Source organism: Elaeis guineensis, chromosome 9 (genome assembly GCF_000442705.2).
Source record: "Elaeis guineensis isolate ETL-2024a chromosome 9, EG11, whole genome shotgun sequence".
In the NCBI taxonomy this organism is placed as follows: Eukaryota; Viridiplantae; Streptophyta; class Magnoliopsida; order Arecales; family Arecaceae; genus Elaeis; species Elaeis guineensis.
Genome location: NC_026001.2, coordinates 16,570,224 through 16,590,029, shown reverse-complemented (window position 1 = coordinate 16,590,029; position 19,806 = coordinate 16,570,224). Strand labels below are relative to the sequence as shown.

At 37.2% G+C, this 19,806-nt stretch overlaps 2 protein-coding genes across 4 annotated transcripts; one reads left to right on the top strand and one right to left on the bottom strand.

The window, feature by feature from the left end:
- The first annotated feature begins 3,698 nt into the window (after positions 1 to 3,698).
- Positions 3,699 to 12,590, top strand: LOC105051423 (pentatricopeptide repeat-containing protein At4g38010). 3 transcript variants are annotated; one of them, XM_073243108.1, is made up of 4 exons: positions 3,699 to 5,714; positions 5,987 to 6,111; positions 6,196 to 6,391; positions 10,280 to 12,590. In XM_073243108.1, exon 1 carries the CDS (start codon positions 3,811 to 3,813, stop codon positions 5,605 to 5,607), a length of 1,797 nt encoding a protein of 598 aa, XP_073099209.1. In that variant the 5' UTR covers positions 3,699 to 3,810; the 3' UTR covers positions 5,608 to 5,714; positions 5,987 to 6,111; positions 6,196 to 6,391; positions 10,280 to 12,590. The 3 variants fall into 3 exon arrangements, with proteins under 3 accessions (XP_073099209.1, XP_073099208.1, XP_073099207.1); XM_073243107.1 differs by having other exon boundaries at positions 3,699 to 6,111; positions 10,285 to 12,590; XM_073243106.1 differs by having other exon boundaries at positions 3,699 to 6,111.
- On the bottom strand, positions 6,749 to 11,049 carry LOC105051422 (protein VERNALIZATION 3-like). The gene is made up of 5 exons (XM_010931868.4): positions 10,858 to 11,049; positions 10,277 to 10,338; positions 10,119 to 10,159; positions 8,248 to 8,464; positions 6,749 to 7,114 (listed from the first exon to the last, which is right to left on the bottom strand). Exons 1-5 carry the CDS (start codon positions 11,047 to 11,049, stop codon positions 7,087 to 7,089), a joined length of 540 nt encoding a protein of 179 aa, XP_010930170.1. The 3' UTR covers positions 6,749 to 7,086.
- Positions 12,591 to 19,806: the final 7,216 nt, after the last annotated feature.

Below are 19,806 nucleotides of genomic sequence, written 5' to 3'. Positions count from 1 at the left end.
GTGTATGTGTGTGTCTACATGTATAGATACACACACGTATATACATATGCGTGTGTGTCTATATATATATATATATGTATTCGGGTATGTGTTCGGATATTATCTGTACCTATATGTTTTGGTTGGATTCTGATTTGGATAGAAAACCGCAGTATCCATACCGATGCTGCCGTTTTCGAATTTTTTTCAAATCCAAATCCGGTCAAATCATTTTTTTCGGATTTGACCGTGTTGGATAGGGTGCATATCTATCGGGTCGGATCGATTTTGCTATTCTCCACCCCATTGCCATATGACGAAGAGCATCAAAGAGACGAAGGTGGCCCGTCGATCAGCTGGTTTTTGTTCACCGCCGGCTTTGTAGAGTAGGACGCCGGTTTTGGCTCCTCTCTTTCGGCTGCCCATCATGCCAAATATGATTGTCTGAATTTTTTGAGGATATTTTTGTTCTAAAAAATTATTACAGGATTATCAAATATATAATCTGGATAGCCATCTCTCTTGAAGGTAATCTAGATTGTCTCTTGGGAGGTAATCTAGATTGTGTTGATAATTCTGATTACCATTTAAAAGGTATACTAAATGCAGTAATGTGGTGGGTTCATGTTAAATTATCGATAATTTGAATGGATTATCAGCTACCAAATGCCACTTAGATGTTTTCATAGTTTTATGTTAGACTGATTTAGATCAGATTAGTAGAAAATTGGTCAGACTTCCTAAAAAGATTTGCAGCAACATGGAGATGCGCTGTCACTTTCTCAGAAGATTGCATTATAGATTCGTTGTTTCTCTTTCCTAATGCCTACTAAATTCTATAATTCAGCAGGATCCACTCCCAGTATATGAATGTCTTCATGGGACCGTATGCCTCTAGGATTTAAGGTAGTCAAAATCAGTGGGTTGGAACCGGTTTCAACTTGTTACACTTGGCTTATGTTGCCGGGGCTTTTCTAAATTCTTTTCTAGAGAAATTCTTTATACAGCATATTCATTGCAAAAAAACTACACCGTTCTATTTGACTGAGCTACGTAGCTAATATTTTTTAATATATATTTAATATACATAATTTTACTTTTTTATTTAATATTTTGATTGATGAAAATATTATTTTTTTAAAAAAAATTATAATATCCTGTAGCTATATTATAACATCCTACAATCAAATTATGACTTCTTACATAGAAAATCATAATTTGACCACAGGATGTAATAAGAAAAGAAGAAGTATTTTCATTATTTAAAAATTTTATAAATTTTTAATAACGAAAATATCCTTCTTTTTTTATGACTTTTAAAAGAAAAATTATGACATTACATATAAAAAGTCATAGTTTGACCATAGGATGTCATAATATTGCTATAGGATGTCATAAATTTTTTAGAAGAGGAAGAGATCTTTATCATTTAAAATTTTAAATGAAAAAAAAAGTGTAGGCATTAAATGTGTATTAAAAAGTACCGTAAATTTTCAATGATGAAAATACCCTTCTTTTTATAACTTTTAGAAGAAAAATTATGACATTTTATGCAGAAACTCATAATTTGACTGCGAGATATCATAATATTGTTACAAAATATCATAATTTTTCAAAAAAATAAGAGATATTTTCATCATTCAAAATTTCAAACAAAAAAATAGAACTGCGGACATTAAATGCACGTTGAAAAGTAGTGGCTACATGATCCAATCAGATGGAACAGTATATTTTTCTATACCGGTACGGTGTACAAAGAATTTCCATTCTTATTTATCAAAAAAAAAAAATTTCCCTTCTTCTCCAACTAGTTTAGAATCCAACATTCTTGGCATTGCTAACAATGGCAAAATAAGCACGACAATCGAATATAACTGGATGCATGAACTCGATTCCTTACCATTTGTGTATGCATGTTGGAGCAAAGGAATTGCACGTATATTTCACTGGCACTGTTCTTGTGATTTCCATATTAAGTTTCTTGAAATTTTATTTTTGGATGATAAATGCACCTATTTTTTAATTGCTACATTTTTTTTTCCGTTCTCTCCTGGACCCAGCTTAGGGCATGTAACGAATAAGAAATACATATTTCCAAAAATAAAGTTTGATGATTGAACAAATTATATGTGCAAGAGAGTTACTCCTCCAGATTAAATTTCATTGACCAAAGGATCTCTCAGCAGGGGTAGCAGGCCTTGAGTTATCCATTAATATTCACCTATAACGGAATTGGGGGGGTTTGGATTTGCCATATTCGAGTTGGTGTTGTCAATAGGTTGACTCTACCTAGGTTTTATTTGGTTTTTAATTCTCGATCCATCTGACTTGGTTCCACTTGTTTTTCTTTTTGGATTGATCATCGATGATTTTCTTAGATTGCATTGGAAAGTGGAACAAGTTAATTTATTTGTTTTCCCTGGAATGAATAAATTCATCCTACATGGTACGTAATTAATTCTGGGATTAAGTGGAGCACAATGATTTGAAACGTGAAGAATTATGTCTTTAAGATACCCTTGTAAAGAGTGGTGTTGTAATCCGGTGCATATTTGGCTGAAAAAGACGACTAAGTCAAACGATGATTACTATCTATTATTCTACTTCCAAATAAAAATCTCAAAGCGTCGAGAAACCTGGCATGAACCCAATCCCCGAACCTCTTGCTGTATTGGGTCGTATCGTTTGTGCAAAAGAATTGATCTTCCTTTGCATGGATCAACTGTTGGATCACCTATTGGCCGCTTTGAGAGCTACGCAGAGAGCTGCATCGTAGAAAGATTTGATATGGAGTGATCCATTAAAGATTAAAAGTGATATGAGTGAAAGTAATAAAATCACCGTATTTGGTTGCATACGATGATCCTATATGGTATTGATTTTAAATCACTTGTACTCTTTAAATCACCATCCAATACAGTGATAGAAAATATGCTCTTGAGGACAGATATCCAGTGTCACTCTATCACAATGATTTTATATTAAAATATAAAAATATATTAATTAAAATATCTTCATAATCAAAAGATTTTTTGGAAGAAGGAATCTATTTGTTTTGCCGTGATATTTTTTTGTGCGCGTACGCAATATTCTTAATATTTTTTATGCATGTTAGGGCCGCGATATTTTTTTGTGTGCGTACACAATATTCTTTATGCATGTTAGGATAAGTAGTTGGAGCGTCATTAAAAATAAAAAAAATATTTTTTCTAAAATTTTCTCCACCTCAGTTCTTAATTTCAACTCTTAAAGCTTTGTTGAGAGGGTGAGTGATTTCATTTTTTTTGATCAAATCAGAGATTTTTCTCTCCTTTGGTCTCTGCTTTGTCATTTTTTTTCTTTCCATCCTCAGAATATTTTTGGTATTGTATAGTTAGTGATTTTGAATTCTCGTATCATACCACTGAATTATTTGTATATACCCAGAGATTTTTAATCATGCAACCAAACATACTTAGATCACTGAAAATCAAATTATCTCAAGATTTAGATTATCAATGATCTTAAATTAATGTGGTGATCTCAGTTGAGTCACCAAATGGCCCTGCAAAGTTTTGATTGTATTGGTTGCATGGCAAGTTTGGATTGCTTCAAGATATGTGTGGTGGGTGATCTAATGATGGATTCATGCAAAGGAAGTTGAATCCTTCTCACGGGCCAAAGATGCAACGCCCATCCCTTTGCCAGCCTACCGCTACAGCTTCGAATTTGATATCTAAAAAGTGCTGGTTTCTATTAAAAAAAAAAAAACTCGTTTATTAAGCAGCCCGTTGTCCCCTGCGTCATCTGTTCTCTCTTAACCGTTCTAACGGTCACTTTTGTTCCGAGACTATGAGAGTGGCCGCCTCCACACATCCTCTGAAGTCCGCCCTTCTGAGCCTCCTCGATGAACCCATAGCCATCAAATCCTTCAACCAAATCCACGCTCTCCTTCTCACCTCCGGCTTCTACAAAGACTCCCTGGTCCTCGCCAAGTTCGCCGATCTCTTGGCTCTCTCCACCCACCCCTCCTCCGCCTACAAAGTTCTCCGTCAAATCCACCACCACCCAATTCCATTTGTCTTCAACTCGCTGATCTCTGGCTACGCCCGAATCAAGGCTCCCCGATCAGCTTTTTTATTATTTAAACATTTGGTTGGCAATGGAGCTCCTCTCGACAAGCACACCATCCCTGCAGTCTTGAAATCTTGCACCAAATTCTCAGGCACCGGAGAAGCCAGGCAGCTTCATGGTGTTGCAATCAAGATGGGATTTCTATGTGATCTCTATGTGCAGAACACTCTGGTTCATGTGTATGGTACGTGCGGTGGGCATGTCGATGCAGGCGATTTGTTTGAAGAAATGCCTGTTAGAGATGTGGTCTCCTGGACTGCATTGATTTCTGCCTACGTTAAAGGTGGGTTCTTTATCAGGGCATTGGAGTTGTTTGCTTTGATGGATGTGGAACCGAACATGGCGACTCTAGTGTGTGTCCTTGTTGCTTGTGGGAGACTGGGGAATGTAAACACAGGTAAAGGAATTCATGGGTTGATCTTGAAGCATGAAGGGGAATTTGGAGTGGTTGTGGGGAATGCTCTTTTGGATATGTATGTGAAGTGCGAGTGTTTGGATGAGGCAAGGCGGATCTTTGAGGAGCTCCCAGAGAGAGACATAGTTTCTTGGACAAGTATCATAAGTGGGCTGGTGCAGTGCAAGCAACCCAAGGATGCTATAGAAATGTTTCATGAGATGCGTGCCTCGGGGTTGGAGCCAGACAAGGTAACTTTGTCTAGTGTTCTTTCAGCTTGTGCGAGCTTGGGATTACTAGATTCAGGGAAATGGGTCCATGAGTACATTGAGCGTAGGGGAATTGAGTGGGATGTTCATATAGGGACCGCCATGGTTGACATGTATGCCAAATGTGGGTTCCTAGAGATGGCCATGCACACCTTCGAGAAGATGCCTCACAGGAATGTCTCCTCATGGAATGCATTGCTTGGCGGCCTGGCAATAAATGGTTGTGGTAAAGAAGCTCTCCAGCACTTTGATCGGATGGTTAGAAATGGGGTTAATCCCAATGAGGTGACCTTCATAGCTATCCTTAGTGCCTGTTCTCACTCTGGCTTAGTGGAAGAAGGCCGTCACCATTTCAAATCCATGACTGAAATCTACAATCTCGCACCAAGGGTAGAGCATTACGGATGCATGATTAATCTTCTCTGCAGAGCTGGGCTCATTGCAGAAGCCCATGAACTCGTTAGATCCATGTCAATGAAAGCTGATGTGCTTATATGGGGAGCAATGCTAAGTGCTTGCAAAGCCCATGGGAATGTGGAACTTTCCCAACAGATCCTAGGCCATCTTCTTGAGCTGGATCCTTCTGACAGTGGGGTGTATGTGCTTCTCTCCAACATATATGCCACAAGCGATAGGTGGGGAGATGTGACACGTGTAAGGAAGTTGATGAGGGAGAAAGGTATGAAAAAGGAACCAGGGGCTAGTGTCATAGATGTAAATGGTAAAGCTCATGAATTTGTGGTTGGAGAGAGTAATCACCCCAAAAGCGATGAGATTTGTCTGGTATTATACAGCCTAGCAAAACAAGCACAACTTGATGGTCTCTTATCCTGTGGGCTTATTATTCAGTAACCATGATAAGGTGGTGAGGACTCTCGAAGATATATGACAAATTTATTTGTCAGCTAAATTTTTCAGTGGCAGAATAGCAACAGAATAAGGAGGTAACTGTTTGGCAGGTAGATAAGTTTATGAACTACTCAGATCTGCTTCTAATGTAGATTTGGCCAAAATAAGCAGTAAAAGATTGATGATTAGTTCCAATACTCACCTGTCCTAACCAAAAGTCTGTTGTGGCTAGCTGTTCATAGGCCTCATCCCTATAAAAACTATTAATATCTTGTTTTCGGAATGCTAGCCAGCTAGTTCAAAATATGTTGAGTATGGGTATTTATCCACATGGAAATATTTGAGATGAGAATTAACTCTGGGAGCTGCCTACTTTTGCCAGATATGCCTCCCAAGGTCATTCTAGTCATCATCACAATGATTAAAGGTGTTGTAAACATATTTTATGGCAAATCCTTTCCTGAAAAGTGCGAGGTGTGACTTCATTCTTCTACACTTGGTTAATTGGTAAAGTAATCCTCTTGTGTTCATTTTGTATTTCTGGCTTTTAACAAATAAGTTCTGTGCTCATTGCTAATGTTCTTGAATTAGGTTGGAACTTTATCATATGACACCAAAGTCATCTGTCAAAGGAGTTTCTTAAATACAGTCCTCTGTACCTAGAGTTTGTGGTCATCATTTTGGGGCACATCTATTCGAAGCCCTTTTTCCTTAGGAATGTTCCAACCTCCTTATGGTGCTGAAGTTTGAACTTCTCAACTTATATCCAAGTCCATCCTTTTAGCTGGTGAGCTTACTTCTTTGGTTCAATCGATTAGATTTTTAACTCATGTGGCGCCCTTTAAGCCCAAGTACCCGATAAGCATACAACTTATGCTTTTTATTTAATATCTGAAAGTTCTAAGAAAGATGTGGTTGTAAAATTATATTACCTAAAATGAATGATAAAAAGGTGTTTTTTATAAATTCTTTGATGCTGGCTAATATTACATTTACTTCATTTTCAAATAACCTACTTTATGTTTGAGTATGGTTTCTCTTGGATGAAACTTTGGTTTTCTGCTATCACTGTGATAACTATCGAATTGATATACAATAAGGATTTTTTATTATCTTCGTGTTTGCAATATTGGCAATTGGAATCTTGTCACAACCAGCATTTGCAATATTTTCCACCATGAGTTTCCTTTACATCATATAGCAAAATAGAGGACATATTGCGGAACTGCGACACAATCCTTTTCATTTTAGTAGCTTAGAGAAGCAAAGCAAACTTGCACACACAGAAGGGGAAAAACAAGAAAAAGGGAAGTGGAGGGGGGAGTTGTTGGGGACTCTGGAAACTGTGAATCATAAACATTTGACCATTTGTTGTATGATAAGTCATCCTGAAAGCTGAAGTCTTATTTCCAGGCTTCACACTGAATATTCATCCATTTGTATGACTGACCTATCAAATGGTTGACACTTCAGAACAGGTCATCATGTCCATCCACTGACAGGTTGGTACCTGACATGCAACAAACCATTCTTTGAGTTTGTATATAAAATTTGTTAATCAGCTGTTTTTTTTCTAACACATTTTGCACCTTATGCACTAGAAAAGAAAGCATTTAAAACCCACACGAGGGCAAGCATTGTCAGTTTCAGGCTTTAGTCTCTTAATAGATTTGATATCTGTTTGATGATTTTGCTCTCTAATGTTGGATGCATAGATGAACCCCTATTGCATCCATCCTTTTCAAGCTTTGGAACTGTTGTTTCAGTACAAAGAAGAATTCCAGATCTAATTTGGATCTAATATAGCAACATGCCGGTACTAGAACACAACCAGGTTACTTTAGGATGTTAGATATACGGAATGACATGTGGAATAGCTCTATGTCCTCATAAAAAATGAATGGGGAACCTTGATAAAACCTCATTCATGGCACAAGCAAATGGGCATCGTAACGGCATACAGAAAGTCTAAGAAATGATCTTTTACCAATGCAAACTCAAGGATGCTTATAACAATCTTGATAGAGGTGTGAAACATCTGTTTGATTGTAATATTCTATAAGGGCCTAATTGGTCACCCTAGACCTAATGGAGCACTGAAGAACCTGAAACACCAGCATCCTAGGGTCTTCCAGCAACAATACGATATGTAGATATTGTTATGTAATAACCTAAGCTTCATGTATCATCATTTAGTTTAGGTGGCCTATTCATGTGGTAGATGATTGATCTTCAATTAGATGATTTCAAACTAGCCTCGCATTCTCCACGTATGAGCTTGGATAGCTATGCTTCTCAAAATGAGGAGCTATTGAGCATAATCTATTTCTAAAATTCAAACTCAAATTATCAGTTGCTGAAATAAAGTAAAATTAGAGGGGTTGCCAAAAAAGGTGGTAGAGCATGGACTGTGTAGAACATTTGCGGCTGAATTGGAGTTTTTAGTTGATTTTTAAGATCTGGTCAAGTCCTTGATTCAATCTAACCAATGAATGATTGAATTTTATAGATTTTGAGGTATCGGGTTTCCTGTCATGATATTATGTGTTTGCATGTGTAAATATTTGTATGCTTGAATTAGTGTTTGCTGCAATTGAAAAGAGAATATGAGTTGATCATTTTGAACCAGTTAATCTGATATACCTTCTTCCACCACAACCATTCTCCCTTTGGCAGTTGAAGTACATTGCAGCTACAGGCGGTCCAAGGTTATAAAGTGCTGCAAAATCCCTGGTATTGAAGTTTTGTCGCCATCCAGGTGCATAAATAGTCTGTCGGACCTCTTGTCGGAACAACACAAACACAAAACGATGAATCCCAGCTGTTGGTCGTGGACTCTCATAGCCCACTATTTCATTTCCTAAAACAGTACATCAAAATTAAGTGTCACAGTTTAGAGGGCTTTTTATTGCTATAGGAAGAACACAATCTATTCTCACAAGCTTCATGACTAGGTTTAGAAAAGTTTGCTCGAAAAGCTAAGAAAATATATCTGGTGTATCCGAGGGATGGATACAGAATATAGAAAAGAAAATAGCAGGGATTCTTTTAGGATTCAAAATAAATTTAAAAAACTTTTGGCTATGGCCTACTTGAGGAAAAGAATACAGTTTTAAATTTATGACCACAAGACCTACGTTATAACATATGACCCTGAAAGCATCCCCAGGCAAAGGCGGAGAAAATATCAGAACACATAAGGACGTAAATTTCATGCGGGACCCCACAAACAAATAAAGCACCAGTCAAGGCCTTGATTGTTATGGGGAAATAGCCAGCTAGTGGGCTACTTAATTTAAGGCTGTGAGCAACTCTATGGATATATTGAAACTTTGGTAGGATTCTTGCCTCTGATCTAATGCACGAGATCACCAAGTTATCAAGGGATTATATATATATGGACATGAGTGCCTGCACGCACACATGTCACGGATGCATGCATATGCACGCGTGTGTGCACATGCACGCACACGCACACGTGCATAGAGAGAGAGAGAGAGAGAGAGAGAGAGAGAGAGAGAGATGGGGCTTTTTGAAACTAACCTTCATCATGCGTGCATGTGCACGCACGTGTGCACACAAACTAACCTTCATCACGGCGCACGCGTGCACGCACACAGACACACATACAGAGAGAAAGAGAGAGAGAGAGCTGGGGCTCTTGAAACTAACCTTCATCACCCCCTCGGAGATGGCAAGTTTGCATAACAGGGGGAAAGCAAGAAATTTTCCCCCTTTTTATGTGCTTTTTTCTAAGAAAAATAATGGAGAAAATCTCTATTACTCTAGCCAGGTTCCTCTCAGCAGTTTGCTGAGTAATAAAGACAAAAGTGGTTCAAATCATGAAATTTTATGTTTCTATTGAAGACTCCCATGAACCATGTTTAGGGCTTTACGTGTTTACTCTAGTACCCTTGCCAGAAGCTATGTTCATCTTATGCTCATGGGTGGGTGATACACCACATAGCATTTTCCATAAACATGCATATAATTAGCTAAGTGGAGGGCAGTGCCCACCAATTTAATAAATTGAATAATATTTCATAGTCGAAGAAAGAAAGAAGAGAACAACCAAGAGATTACAAAAGGTCGGGCAACTGTTTTCACAGAAAAGCCCCCTGAGACTTGGTTTTCTGGTTCTCTAACAAGGACTGTATCTTTCCAAGTAATCAAAGCTGAATTAAGGGCACATGAACAAGTATATGATACTTATCTTTAGGCAGAATTGTGTGCTGTCACTTAAAACATCATAATTTTCTTTCGAGAACCTTTCGTGTGTGTGTGTGTGTATGAAGACATTAACCTAGCATACATTCACTGATGATTTCAAGAATGGTGTTATGATCCCAACTGTCAAGCCAAGCAGTTACTAGTACCTGTTATAATATTGAGAACCACATGCATTTTGCATATGTTAAGAAGTAGTGAATAGTGAGTTTAGGGGGGGAAGAATTAACTTGAATGTGATTGGAATAATTTCACTGCAGAGAAATAAAGGTACCGTGATCACTCACCAAAACTAGAATTAGTTGTTTCAGGAATGTCCGTCACCAACCTGAAAGACATCGAAGGATGATGAGTCGATCTAAATGTTTCTTTACTAATGAGTAGTCTTTTAAGTAAAAGGAAATTTATGTATTGCCATCAGCAGTAACAGATAAAGAATGCTTACCAGTGCAGGTGCTCCCTTTTGGTTGGATTGCTTGGACTTGGTGCATCAGGGTCCACCATCACCTTTGGAAGAGGTAAGAAAATTACCCTTTGTTACTGATTAGGGGGCAGAACCACTCCAACTAGTGTCATTAATGAAGCACTAAATCTTAATGGATCTTAGTGCCCACAATAAAGCTATGAACTCTATGGAATGCCATCTGATTTCTTACAAATAGATGCTAAAGTAGTAGAGTTATTCCAAAAATGGAAAGTCAAAGGATCTTGTCAACGCAAGTATGGACCAACATGTGGTCAAGATTCTTGGGAAGATGACTTTCGTTAACATTAGCTGCTTACACTGTTCTTAAAGTGGGAAGACTGAAGAGAGAATGTCTTTTGCTAACATTGGTCTCAGAAGGGATCCACAAGGAAAGAGAGTTGTGTGGTAACATTATCACAGATGACAAGACCCAAAAGTAATTGTATGAGCTGAAGTTGATCTTTCTTGGACTAACATATTTATATAGGCCCACAAATTCTTAACTTGGGGTAGATCCAATTCATTTGCAAACGAAATTAAGCAAAGCAACCGATACTTACAAGTGTGTAAAGGGTCCTCATGTCACGTCCTCCGATCTCAACCCTTGGCTCATGCACCACCGCCGACGGCTTGAGCTCAGACCCATTCGTCAGCTCCTTGTTGTTGTAAAGCACCCTAAGTGATGCAGACTTGGTGAATGAGTCCAACACATCGCCGACGACATGGCCAACGACAAGAGGATCTCTTGACATGGTCTGGAAGAATGCTAACCTACACTACTAAACAGCAACAAGAACACTCTATAAGAGTGAGGAACTCAGTTGGACCTTGTTAGTTGCTTGATGAAATGGTAGAGGAGAGGCTGATATATATAGAAGCTGAATGATGGGGGCATCCATTCCAAAATCATGCTCAATTCCCATAGGTCTTGGAATCTACTTTTTTCTCTTTTTTTTCCATGGAGTAGGATTTGTGTTGCTATCAGTGGAGTGTTTGAAGCCCTGCGCCGTTTGGGCCTCCCACAGGGGTTAGTGGGATTGTCATGCAACCTATGGTGAATGATATGTGTCCTTGCCCACATATTCTCTAAATCTTGGAACCTCTTTATTGAGTGATACGTAGGAATGAAAAGTGGATTGCCTTTTTGACCTGCTTTCCCCGAATGACAACTCCGGCACGAGGGCAGCCTCTCCGTTCTTCCCGGTGGATGGAACTCAGAGTGGTAGAAATTCTAAGCTTTTGGGGCAAGTTGAGCACATAGCGGCTATGGGGAGATTCGATGGCCTTAAATTTTTGTAGAATAACATTGCAAACGTGACTTTAGTTCGAGCACGACATTTTTTCTCCTCGTTCTTTGTCTATTCATTGGAGGTAGGGGTATAGGGTGCCTCAGAGAGATAGAGGGGGCAATAGAAATGGTATTGCAGAGAGAATGAACCTGGTATACTTAAATGTGAACATAAAAGCGGTTTGAGGCAGGAGGGCGGCGGCTTTAGAGTGATATGAACAGGAAAAAAAAAAAAGAAAAAAAGATGATATTAGGATAGGGTTAATGGTTGTTGACGTGGTAATGAGATGCTGAATGTGTTGTTAATATTTTTCTCACATTGTGCAATGCTCTCATTGCTCAGATGGTGCATTTGGTAGGAGATGCTTCAATCTAATCTTTGTTTTGATCAAGATAATTGTTGGAGCCCATGATAAAGGCCATTCATAGCCATGGAGAATGACAGAGAAATTATTAACATTGAGACTACCTGGGTTATATCTCTTGCTTTATTTTAGATCTTATTGTTTTTTCCCTTTTATCCTTCCAAGTGCCAATCCTCTACAATGCTGAAGCTCTTTGTTTCAAAATGTTCATGCATATTTTCCTTTTTTAAAAAAATAAGAATATCACTTCAAGCAACATTTTCTAGTTCCAGTGCGTAGAAGAGCAGACTATTTGTCATTTGACAGACAGCTATTAGGATAATTATCTCTGTGCAAATGAAGGAACCTCATCAGTCAAATCTTCTTGAAATTTGAGTATGGTTGGTCAACTCTTGTTCTTGTACCTCCCTCCTCCCAAAAGATGTCAAATCACAATTGTAAAATCCAAATGGAAGCACAATTATTGTGGTCTAACTTGAGATGCACCTTGGCTACACTGGTCAAGTGCCATGTTGACAGAGCAGAGCTATCAAAGTTGAAAGTACCACTGTGGAGCCATATGTCAGCATTCAATCATTCTATGAAGTGCATGAGAAAAAAATGTATTATTTAATCACATGGACATGGGACTACTTAAAAAGAGATGCCTTGGTCATTTCAAAGGGTCCATGGTAGCCCTTAGATATGCTATGTGTGCAATTATGTGCCTTCTCTTCTCCTTGACCTTTCTTTTTTCTTTTGAAACAATGGCAAAGCATCACCAGTTATTCAATAAAAAATATTAAAAATTTAAAAATATCAAATATATAGAGAAATATCCCTTAGAGTTTCGATATACAATGTTATTCCAACTGCTAATACATGCTTGCTTGCATAAGTACTTATCATTTTTTATTTTAAATTTTAAATTTTCATTTTTTATGCAAGCCAAATGGTCATTCATCCCATTGTTTGATATCCAAAGTATTTAGAAACCACCAAAATTCAATGAATTTGATAAGTTAATCATCGAACTTACAACATCCATACGAACTACTTGAAATCGCTGAGATACATATATATATTTTTTCATAAAAAAGAAAGTCCACATCACCTTATCTTTTTAAGATCATCATAAGAGAAAGCTTAAAGGAACTCTCTGCACCTGTAAAATCAACTTGTTATACATTAAAATGGTACCTTATGGTACCTACTCTGCCTACCATATATCTTAAGGATATTATATTCTAGATCTAAAACAATCACACGAACCATTTATTGGATCACTAGGGTTGGACGATTGTGTCTAACATGGACATGCAAAAGATCGTTTGGCAGCAATGATCATATTGATGATTGACTCATGTCTCTTCTAAGTTTCTTCTAATCAAAGAAGCCACGCCATAATCTCTTAAAGTTTGTCCAACTGAAGAAACCAATGAGATGAGGAATATGCATGCATTGAATGTGTCGAGCCCTCATTGTTGCCTCTCTCTTAGCTTTGCAGAGCCGCAGATTCTCCTAATCTCCTTCCTATTTTTATAATTACAGTGCACTGTTTTCCTGAGAAAAAAAATTGTTGCACTTCACTGTGGTTAAGGGAGAAGTACGTAACCAGAACCTTAATAGGCAACGTAGGCCTTCTAGAAACAATATATTCTCAAAGACTTTGTAATCCAAACATAAAGGTATCTCCACCATACTCTTGCCAAATGGATCGCAAAGATTAATTCTTCATATTAAATTTATTAGGAACTTTCTCTCAACACTTTAGTCAAGAGATGCTCTAGGAAACGTGCACGCTAAAGAGATTGGTTTGTTAACCTAAGTTAGGGGGGACCTAATTTGAGCTTAGTTTGTTGTTTGCCCTTTTTTATACCTTTTAGGTTTGTTTTTTAAGTGTGGTGGTGGGGGTACAACTGCTAAAACTTCTCCAAATTAAAAAGAAAAAGAGTGCATTGGTTGGGCGATGGTCTTAACCTTGACAATAATTCAATTGGACCAACTTATCTTGTACTATCTTGTACTATAAGTCTTGTTGCTGGGCTTGCCAATGCATGCAATTGGACCAATAAAATTATTGCGATGCTTATACCCTAACCTTTATTGCTCCGGCTTGTCTAGTGACCAAATCGGCTATTGGATGGATTTTAGAGTTTGCTTTTATGTCCCTCCTCTCCATTTATGAGTATAGATGCCATATTACAGAATGCTATGCAATTCTTGATAGCCATCGGATGGCCATCAAATGAGACGGTCCATAAACACGTACCATATCATATACAACACATATTGTTTGATAATTATTCATCTTTTGATGATGGCGATCGAGGGTCACATAGTATTCTAGCTTGCATCTGCAAAGGAGAGGACGGTGATTGCCCACCTAAACATTCTGCAAGATCTTTTGCATGAAATTGAGAGCAAAAAAAAAAAAAAAAAAGGGAAAAAAAAAAAGAAAGAGAAAAGCTCAATCTCTTAAGCTTTATGGTAGGTTTCTCCGTTGTGGGGCAGGCTGAGCGTGCATGTGACCGGACACAAGAATTTTGTGGTAAGGGTGAGAAAAGATGTTCAATGGATGCACGCAAAGGAACAGAATCTATCAACTAACTTTGCAAAAAAAAAATTAATAAATGTGCCGACTAAGAATAAAGGTGCGCGTGAGCCATGGCACGGGCATCTTCCATTGGAATGCGTGACGCCCAGAAGTCAAAAAAAAAAAAAAAGGATTACAGGCCAAGAAACGACCACGCAGTGGTAACAAACCGAAAGGCTAAAGCAGGCGGAGAGTGGCTCGGTGAGCTGTCCTTGGAATTTGGTTTGGATCTCGTAGTTGTGTCTTTTTGGGCAGTTAACTTATTTCTTCTTTTAGTTTACTAAATTAAACTCACGAATATATATGAAAATGATATTGTTATGGAGACTTAATTATAATTATTAATTTGAGTCTGACTTATGTGTATTTACTTTAATAAAGTAGCTAACCGATTTTATCTTTGCTTATTATCACCCATCTTCCAAAAGGAGAGGTTGAAGTTCCAATCCTGATGACACATTCCTATATCTAGATATGTCATATTGCAGTATGTGTATCGATAATGATTAAGACAAGATACATGCAATTATATAGATGTATGATGTTTTTGACTTTGTTTTTAAATTTGAGTTATTTAATTTTTTTTCTTTTTTCTTTTGTGGCAATTAGAGTTTGACTCGTTTAAAATAGTTTTAAAAGCTAATCTTTTGGTGGGAGCTATTTCAATTTCAAGAAGATAGATTCTGAAAATACTATATAAAATGATAAATTATTTCATATTTTTTGGATTGGGTTTCTATAAAAGGCTATTTTTTTTGATGAAGGCTATTCCCAGTATATGGTTAAATAGATTTGGGGATTCAGTGGAAACTATTATCTGCTGAATTGAATATATCTCTAATTGTTCTATAGATTTAGACTCTTATTCTATTATGTGCATTGTCTTAGACAAATTGATAAATAAAAATCTAAATTAAAAATTTTTTTCTTATTTTTTTTGATATTTTGAAAATATCGTATGCAACTATAAGATATCGATTCAACATATTCACCATCCTTTACTTGTTATTGGAGGGTGTAAATCCTATGCATCACGAGTGGTTCAATCTACTTATCGACTGAAGTCACAAATGTGTCTTCACAATCTAGCTAACTTCCAAACCCTAGCTCTTGTCTACTAAATATTTATTTGCCAATATGATATATTTTTGAATAAATCCCTTTATGATCCTTGAAATTACATTATATTTATTTTTCCAATACTTTATGATTGATGCCAGCCCCTCACAAGCAAACACAGGAATTAGCATTTGGTTTTGTCAATTTTAGGGATGTATTAGCTGTCAGGACCTATATAACATATTACCATGACTTTATCAGCTTATGTTCAAGATTGCCATGGGTATGGTTTTTGAGGGGTCTGATCTGTTCTTTGGACTTGTTAAAGCCAGCTCCTTTCACAAAGATCTTGTCAAATTGGTGGCATTTCACTAAGGCCAGATCTGGTTGGTCTTCAATCGTCATCAAATGGGGCTTAGTTACGGCTAATGTAGGGTCATTAACCTGGTTGTAGCGTGCCATGGATCAATCTTTTTAATTCCTTGAGTATGCGTTATTATTATGGCTTTTTTCTGCTAAAAAGTGTGGTACGGATGATCTCGATAGAAGTTGATCCTTTCATCACAATATCTTGATGGACATGATGTAGGTAGCTTTATGAACAGCTTATGGATAGAATAGTCTTGGAATATATTGTGAACCTTTTGCAAATGGCATGGAAGCGTCTACTTGTCTAAATTCTACTAGCTCAGGATCTTTCTTTCCGTAATTAAAGTATAGAGGAGAATCAAATCTATATATATCCACGTAGCCCAAAACTATGTACAAGTGGTACGTATCCATGATCTCTCTCTCTATCTCTTATGGTGTGTCCTCCATCCATTTTGCATGCAAGTGTATAGAGTGGAGGAGGGTGTGGTTCACATCACAAGCTTACCGAATCACCTACATATGCCTGTTGATTTAAATCAACATTCTCAACAGTACAAGGGAATCTACAAGTCCAAGAATAAAAAAATGGAAGCCTATAGCTCTATTCTTAAAGAATCTGTGTGCAGATATGGGAGCAATGATTATGACTTGATTAAAACATTTGAGTCATCAGAAACAGAAGTGAGCATGAGGGTTGTGATCTAAGTGCAAGTAGGAAAAAACAACAGCCAAAATCGAGGTGAGGCTAGGTTTTCAGGATATGTTTGGTATGGATGGCTTTCAACCTGACTATTTAATTTTGAGAATCTTATTTTCATTCTAATTTAAAAAAAAAATAGAAACTTTATACCACAATCTTCCAAAATCAAATCTCTAATTCTGATTTAGATTCTGATCACAAACCAATCACCATTGCGGATGTGCCCATTCTGAATCCTATTCCGATTCCGATTCCGACACATGTCATGAACCAAACGGCCGTCAATCTACAATTAATAATTTTACGGATTACATTAGCATCCTAACCGCACTTTTGTAATTAATAAATAGGCTGCTTTTGTGAGAAAGATAGAGAAGAGCTACCTAAAGCTCAAACTTAGAGCCTTCCAAAGAAAAGGAGAGATGTGACAATTGTAGCATTACCTAGTCTATTATATGGGCTGCTCATTGATCAAGGAGTTTGTCCAGCATGCTAATCAAAAGTGGTATTATGGGTGAAACTCATGAAACGAAGCATGGATGTGTATGGGTTATTTGCATCCAGTATACCACTAGATACGCGAGTGAACTACGTAAGAAAGAATTTTATTTTGAAGATGTTAGCTTGCCAAGTTGGTAGTCTTCGGATAGCTGTACTTGTGACCTAGATGGAAATATGGCCTTCATCGGTCTTCAGGAGTATTTGATGCATGGTATACTCTATGAAATCTGGGCCCCTTCTAACAAATGAAAAAAAGGAATACAAGGTTTCCACATTTCACACACTACAAATGTACTCAGTCTTGGTGGCAATGGATAACAGCCATCTGCCTCCATGACTATTTTTTTAAAAAATTAAATTTTAAAGGAGAAGGTTAGAAACTTGGTAATGGCATGAAATTCTGCAAGTATATCTATTACCTTTTCTCATATGGATTGGTGCAAGGAAATTTTTCATTTAGAGAAAACGAGAGTGCTAATGATTTTCTATTAAGGCCTAAAATTTTATTTTTCGATTGCTTGCAGGATTAGCATAAGGAGTATAATTACGGTAATCTATACACCTAGACGTAATAACTTTTGCATCTATATCTTGGCATCATCAATCTGTTTCTGAATGTATTACGATACCATATATAGGTTTGTGAATTAGTTAAACAAACGCAAATGATGTGTAACATGTCACCCAAAAATATAAGTGAATAAAAAGGGCAATGTTTATAGAATTAATGATGATATTTTGATGTATTTAGGGAGCAAAAGATTGATGTTTCATGAAATACATAATATTTCTCATATGGTGCCAAAACAACAATGAAGTTTGAGCACCTAAGATTATTCCTTAATTTTAATTTTCTTGATCAATCAATGTAGAGAAATTTTAATTGCCTATGCTGGAAGAAAAAGAAAAATGACCAAATTAAAGATGAATGCTTGTGGGTAGTCACTATTCCCTTCAACATTTTAAATGTTGGATTTAATTAATGACTCTAGAAAGTTAGGGTCTAAACTCATCATCATCTCAGTCCGAGCTCGTTCAGATCATGATAGTTAATTAAAATTATACCTATGTTATAATTAAAAATAAAGGACCATATAGCATGGGCATCTCTTGACCTGCACGCTCGAAGATAATCCACATGATCATATGAATTTAGACACTTTAGTGACATTTGATCTATGATGCATGAGCTATGAAATAAAGTGGTCAATTTGAGTGCATTAATATAATATTCCCTTGATTTGCCAGATCAAGCTTTTGGATATGTATACTATATCCCAAAAGTAGCGTATCCACTATGTATCAGCTATATAGTTGAGTTGGATACGAGGACAAATAATATTCCAGAATTAGATTCAAAGCATGAATATGGATGCGAATGTCACTTTATTAATACGCACATGGCAGGGTCATCATGGATGAAAGGGTGTGTTTTTATTATTCCTATTAGTTGCTAGTGTTCTCGCTTAGGAAAGAAATATTTAAGTATTAAAAATGCTAGCAACATTATATTTTTGAGGGTGATAATTGGTTGAGTTAGAAGAGTCACTGGATGTTGGTTACTATTGACCTAGGTTTGAATGCTAATCATAGCTATGCGATTCACCTTATTGAAAAAGAGTTATGGCTTGTCACATTTGTTCTAAGGTAAAGAAAATGCATAATTTTAAAAGAAATAGTTATTGCTACTTTGTTTATATTTTAAATAGACTATACACATGAATATAAGCGAAAACATGGTTCTCCCATAAAACTACAACCCATTAAAATTCAAAAATAAATTTATCTTTTTCCTCCTAACCTCTGAGATGGTATTTGGTAATCCAAATGGGATCATTGCTGATCCTAATCTTGGCATAGTCTGATCCCTGATGATTAAGATTATCAAATTGGAATCAAGAACCATACCGATTGATCACTGGTATGAATTAATATCAGACCAGACTGATGTGAACCGTTGCAGAAGAAAAGAAGAGAATCACAGATGAGGAAAAGAGAAAAAGAGGGAAGGAGGAGAGAGAAAAGGGGAGGGAGAGAGAGGGTGGTCAGAAGAGATGTCGGTAGTGGCCACAAGTGGGCCGTGGGCATGCTCAGAGGGCTGTCAAGGCCTCCGCTCTCTGCCAAATCTCGATCGAGAGAGAGAGAGATAGAGAGAGAGGGGGAAGGAAAGAAAAGAGGGAAGAGATGCCGGCGGAGAGGCCATCGGAGAGCCTCTATAGTCGCTTGATAATGAAATCGTGGCCTATAGCGTCGCAGGCATGAAATAGAGATAATTATCTAAGTGGAGCTGACTTATTCATTACTGATTTCATTATTTCTTTGATTTTTTTAAAAAATTTCTGAAATAATGAAGTCAACAATAAATTTATTGGCTTTACTTAAATGAAATTAGCAAACTCATTGTCGGCTTCACTATTCATCATTATTTTTTAAAAAATATAATGAACAGAGACAGTCACCCCTGTTCCACGGCTGTAGCATTCCGTCCTTGTATTTTCCATCATCCGATGGCCACAGCGGTCTTTCCACTGATTGCATCTTCCTTTGGTACTATCACTCCTCTCTTTATCGCTCTCGATTAAATATTCTTTTGGGCGACATCGAGTTACAGAGGCCTCTGTGGCTCTCTGACGGCTTCGATGGGCCACT